Raw genomic sequence first — 4,046 nt, 5'->3', positions numbered from 1 at the left:
ATTTAACCCCATATGAACTGCATATAATCACTCCAGACCCCAAACCAGATCCTGGTTTCCTTGGCCCACCATACCTGCAGACACCTCCTTCAGCCCCATCACCTGCACCTCGGTGGTGTTGAGTCTGACATCCATGACTAAAAAGGTGATAATAGAAGTATGAATATTTACACACACACCCTACCTCCAGTCACACCACAACTGGAAATGGAGCACAATTAGTGGCTAGGTCTAACATACACTGGCTGGGAGATGTGACGGTGGAAAATGAAGCTAATATGAATTTCATGAATAAAATTAGCACCTTCATCTCTGGGAAAAGAGATCTAAATTCTTGTGCAGAAGCACCTTAGCAGTGCTGCACATGGTCTGTCACTTCACTCACTGATTATAATCCTCACTGGTAACATGCTGCGTTGAATGTTTTGATATTCTGGGGAATAATTTCCTCGAGATTCAAGAAGATTGATTTTTTTTATAATCCCAGCCGTAATGAGCTGCACGTCCAAACAGGTGAGAGCTGAACTTTGTCAAAAATAGCAGGTGCGATTTTGAGATGCCAACGGGTATTCATCAAGCAGCACTTTTTTTCTGCTAACAGCTTGAGGGGAGGCTGATCATATGAATATTTTCAATATACAGTATTTGTGTATGGCATGTGCTAATTAGTGTGTGTGTGTGTGCGTGTGTTTATGTGTGTGTGTGTGTGTGTGTGTGTGTGTGTGTGTGTGTGTGTGTGTGTGTGTTTGTGTGTGTGTGTGTGTGTGTGTGAGGCAGACAGCCTACAATTTCTAAAGGCCGAACCATTACTAATCAATCCATTTCACATGCCACATAAATTCAGAGCAGTTGTCCTTAATTTTAGCATTTTCTCCAGCATTTGAATTTGTGTTCACACAGTTATCACAGGGTAAAACACATGAGAGAGTCACCTGACCTGTGTTACCAGATCGATACCAGTGTGTCCAACAACAACATCAACAAAGACATGTGTCACTTGACCCTACCTGCGTTGAACTCTCTCAGGTCTCCCAACTGCTGGCGGGTGGACTCCAGCTGCATCTCCTGCTGGTTCAGCTTCACCCTCAGGTCCCCCAGCATCGCCTGCTGCGACTCCACCTGGCTCTCGCTGGCCTAGAGACGTGCCTCCACAGCCAACACCGCGGCTTGCGCCGCCGTCAGCTCCTTGCTCTGTGCGACGGACACCTCGCCCAGTTTCATCACGGTCGCCTGGAGGTCCCGCAGCTCGGCCATGACTTCCAGCAGGCTGGTCCTCTCATTCCCATTGGTGTCCACGGGCTGCCCGTGGGCCTGGGAGACACAGAGGAGTAACGCCACAAACCAAATGCCTTGCATCGTAACACGACACACAAACTGCAAGCAGACTGCCCTCTTGCTCTCCCCTATAATATATATGCACGCACACACACACACACACACACACACACACACACACACACACACACACACACACACACACACACACACACACACACACACACACACACATGGGTTAACTATTATGTATGAAGATATCATATGTTTGAAGAGAACGTACAGATGGTGTTTGAACAAGGGAACATTCTTTAAGTGATAAGTTGTGCTCACGCTAAATGTCCTTGTTGTGGTTTGGACATTTGTAGTCTATTGGAACAGTACGTTCAGGTCTCACACTCGTCCAGGTGTCAAATTCTCGCATACTACATACAATTTTCATAGCACCTCAAGTTCCTTAATACATGGAACGCATGTGCTCACTCACTCCACATACAGTATGACTGGCCTGACTCAGTACAAGCTTTGAGTTGTTGGAAGAGATCGGTTATTATGCCAATCTGAAAGCAATGGAAGCATGAATTTTCCTGATTGATTTTTTCTGGTGAGGCCAAAAAGTGTTTGAACTTGAGAGGCATGCAGGCAAGATGAAGATCACAGTAATTATGCTATTGTTCACAATAATACCCAACCCTGAGTCCTCCATTTCTTAAAACTGCATTATAGAACATTGTGTTCTAAAGATATATATTATTATTTTATATATTCTTCCACAAAGAATGGAAGTTGTGCAGCTATGTCATTGTACAAACTTTTGTACAAAGACACACAAATCAATACATAATGGAAACAGAGACTTTAAACTGTAAGAGAACTGAGAACTGTTAGAAATTATAATATTTTGGCACATTAGCCAGCTCTCAAGGATATGCCACTATGAATAAATCCAAAACAGGAAAAAAACCATGGATCAGTCATGAAAGTAGTCATGAAAGTATTTTTTTTTTTTCAATCTTCGGGCTGATTTATTGCCTAATGACATGCCTTTGTCTGCTTGACAAGGGGCACTTGGCCAGCTGATGTCAGTCCTAATGCTAACTCAACCACAGGCAGAGCAGTCCCAGTCATCCTAATCCAAAAGGTCGAGGCCGCCTCCCTCAGGGTGTCTGACAAATGTCTGGCAAGCGTGTGGGGCCTTGGGCAGAGCAGGCTAGGGGTCAGTTCAGTCATGATATTATTCCATTGATTTTCAGACTTGAGTGAGGTCAATCATAATTTATGAAATTGTTTTACAGTCAAGTCACAAGCGGAGCAATTTTTTAATAAATATGAGCATGGAGTTCCAAAACAACATATAGAACTTTTAAAGGCTGTAGCACTTATAGCATTATCTATGAAGTAATTCACACAGCGACACTAATAATTGAGTTGGATTAACACCATGAATAATTACACCTTAGGCTAACAGGCTAAAATTCTGTCCAAATCAACCCTGTCAATATGCTACAGTGTTTAAAACTTGCTCCTAACTTCAGAAACTTGGGAAAGCCAATGGTAAAAAGGTAGGTAAGTCTATGATTGAGCACCTGAGATGGATTGTAACCAAGGTGTTTTGTGGCTCCTCTCAGTCCTCCTTCTGCTCCACACACACACACACACACACACACACACACACACACACACACACACTATTTTACAAGAAAACATAGGCTAGAGTGTGAGAGAGAGAAATGGAAAGGCAGAATGAGGTCAAGAGTCTGATAATTAGTTCTATTTGTGATGTGTGTCTGTAGTGGATATTCATAAAATTCATTTTTCACTGTCTAGGAATGTTCCATGTCATGAGCTATTGTATTCAGGCAGTCACGCACGCTACACTCCAGTGACTCAATCCAATAGCACAGTGTTTCACTCCACTGTCATTTCCACTCTTGGCCTGGATGCTACACACATCATGTGTGGTCTCTCCATGGCTGAACCAGAAAGGTTTAGCAGAGACACAGTGTGTAGAAGACAGGGTTCAATTAAAATAGCTTCAAACACTGCAGGCTAAATTTGAGCCATTTGACCTCTTATCTGGGGTGACCTTCTCTGAAAAAGTATTTCAGACCTTGAAATACAAACGCATGAATTGGCTATGAGCTGCAGTCGAAGCTGCCATGGTTACTGAGGATCTTAATAACTCTGTTGTCGAGCAGCGAACATTTTTGACATTCTAATTACTGCACAGTGGAAAGACGATAAACACACAGCCTACAAATCTACAACAAAAAAGACCCTGAGGGACTTTACAAAGCTAAGGTGTACTCTTCAAAACTATAATTTGTAGCGACGAGTCCATTAAGAACTCCTTTATTTAGAATAAAGCACACAGGGCTGTCCCGTCAACAGTGATTAGATAGCCACCAACTCGTAGTGATGAAAAGGTCTCCTCAGGCTATCCAGGTTTAATGAGACTATCAAATACCCATGAAATATTTGTGATTGAAATAGGAAGTGATCCAAGCACATGTTGCTGAAGAGAAAATTTAAAGAGACTATTTTCCTCCAGATTAAAATGGTAAAGCATTCGAATAATTGCTCTACATGAATGTAAAGGTTGTTAATGTTGCCCACAATGCAAACAAAGTTCTATGGATTTAAAATTATATTATGATGACTATTGCAAATTACACGTTAATCATGTGATAATGAGTAGGATATGAAAGACAAACATTATTTGAAACTCATTTTTACATTTTGTTCATTGTGACTGAAACCAAGCATGTAGA

At 42.0% G+C, this 4,046-nt stretch overlaps 1 protein-coding gene across 1 annotated transcript in view; it reads right to left on the bottom strand.

Moving 5' to 3' along the window:
- Positions 1-1,369, bottom strand: part of LOC125291083 (myosin-11-like) — a 9,642-nt gene extending 8,273 nt beyond the window's left edge. Inside the window, exons 1-2 of the mRNA XM_048237614.1 lie at positions 1,008-1,369; positions 75-137 (exon numbers count right to left, since the gene is read on the bottom strand). Of these exons, the coding sequence (XP_048093571.1) occupies positions 75-137; positions 1,008-1,101 (157 nt within the window). The 5' untranslated portion in view covers positions 1,102-1,369. The remainder of the gene's footprint in view (positions 1-74; positions 138-1,007) is intronic.
- Between the last annotated feature and the right edge of the window lie 2,677 nt (positions 1,370-4,046).

The sequence above is a fragment of the Alosa alosa genome, chromosome 2, assembly GCF_017589495.1.
Source record: "Alosa alosa isolate M-15738 ecotype Scorff River chromosome 2, AALO_Geno_1.1, whole genome shotgun sequence".
NCBI lineage: Eukaryota > Metazoa > Chordata > Actinopteri > Clupeiformes > Clupeidae > Alosa > Alosa alosa.
This window is presented reverse-complemented; position numbering and strand designations above follow the sequence as displayed.